At 40.8% G+C, this 1,132-nt stretch overlaps 1 protein-coding gene across 1 annotated transcript; it reads left to right on the top strand.

Moving 5' to 3' along the window:
* Positions 1–690: 690 nt before the first annotated feature.
* Positions 691–1,132, top strand: BX661DRAFT_201079 (uncharacterized protein; the record flags this gene model as incomplete). Its single annotated transcript, XM_051538471.1, has 2 exons — positions 691–772; positions 1,053–1,132. 2 exons carry the CDS (start codon positions 691–693, stop codon positions 1,130–1,132), a joined length of 162 nt encoding a protein of 53 aa, XP_051388652.1.

Genomic DNA, 1,132 nt, shown 5'->3' with positions numbered 1-1,132 from the left:
TGACTGGGATAACAAAAACAAGACTGGGGAGTTTTTTTAATAATAGAGCGACGATAAGCTCCGATACGGTGGCATTAAATGAAAATCGCACGCTGCAACCCAACTAAATTATTGGCAATTTATTTCGTCGTTCCCCCATCGCTCTGCCATCAGGCACACGGTCATTTTCTTATGCTGCTTTTTTTCTTGTTATCCACATCAACTGAGGGGATTCCTTTCTTTTTTTATCATCTGTGATGACTCGCATGCATGCATGGCATTTTTATTTTTAGATCGCAGTGACGAGGGGATACAGGTTTTATTACAGCGGCCAATCCACGTCCATCCTGTGTGTTGGTTTTTCTTTTTTTGATTGTGCGAATCACGGAATCATCACCACTAACGTAATCCGCCTGATTTAATCTGCTCAACTGATAGGGCGCAGAAATAAGCCTTGCTTTCCTTGAGTTGGATTGGTTTTGCAAACAGAGGAGAGATAGCAAGCATTGAAATGCGCATACACTCCAAGCACTGTGCAATAAAAGAGCAATTTAAAAAATTCAATCCCTCAGAGGTTCAATACCAATTCAACTAAAAAACACCAGCCCTTCTTCTTTTTTGTTTAATTTCTTATTTTAACTTTACTCTTGTGAAATTTGAAATATATTCTATTTTTTGTAATTTACAATGCGTTCCTGGCCTTTTCCGTACATGAAGCTGATGCACCCCTTCATCCTGGGCGGTGTTGCCACGCTCTTCGCATTCTCCAAGATCCAGGACACCATGTGCGAGGGTGAGTTATCAATTTAATATTTCGAACGAAAGGCGGCCTAAAAAAATACAGACCCCCGATTTAACGAAGAATGCATTCATGTTTTCCCTTGCATTTTATCGCATTTTTTGGAACCGACCATACTCAGCCTGCCGTCGTGTTGCAATAATATGCCACACAGTTTATCGACGAAAGAAAAGAGAAGCAAATCGATACTAACTTTTGATATATCATTTTGACCCTTGAAAAAAAACAAAGCGCTTGCTTTACTCCCCTCTTTTTGTACTTTTTATTCATGTAGCTGAGATTTACGCCAACAACCCTGAGAACCCCAAGTACGCTCAGATCCAGGCGAGAAAGCACAAGGCCGAGGGCCACTAA

The sequence above is a fragment of the Kickxella alabastrina genome (assembly GCF_025024165.1).
Source record: "Kickxella alabastrina strain RSA 675 chromosome Unknown BX661scaffold_41, whole genome shotgun sequence".
In the NCBI taxonomy this organism is placed as follows: domain Eukaryota; kingdom Fungi; phylum Kickxellomycota; class Kickxellomycetes; order Kickxellales; family Kickxellaceae; genus Kickxella; species Kickxella alabastrina.
Note: the sequence above shows the minus strand (reverse complement) of the source record. Positions and strands in the feature narration are given on the sequence as shown.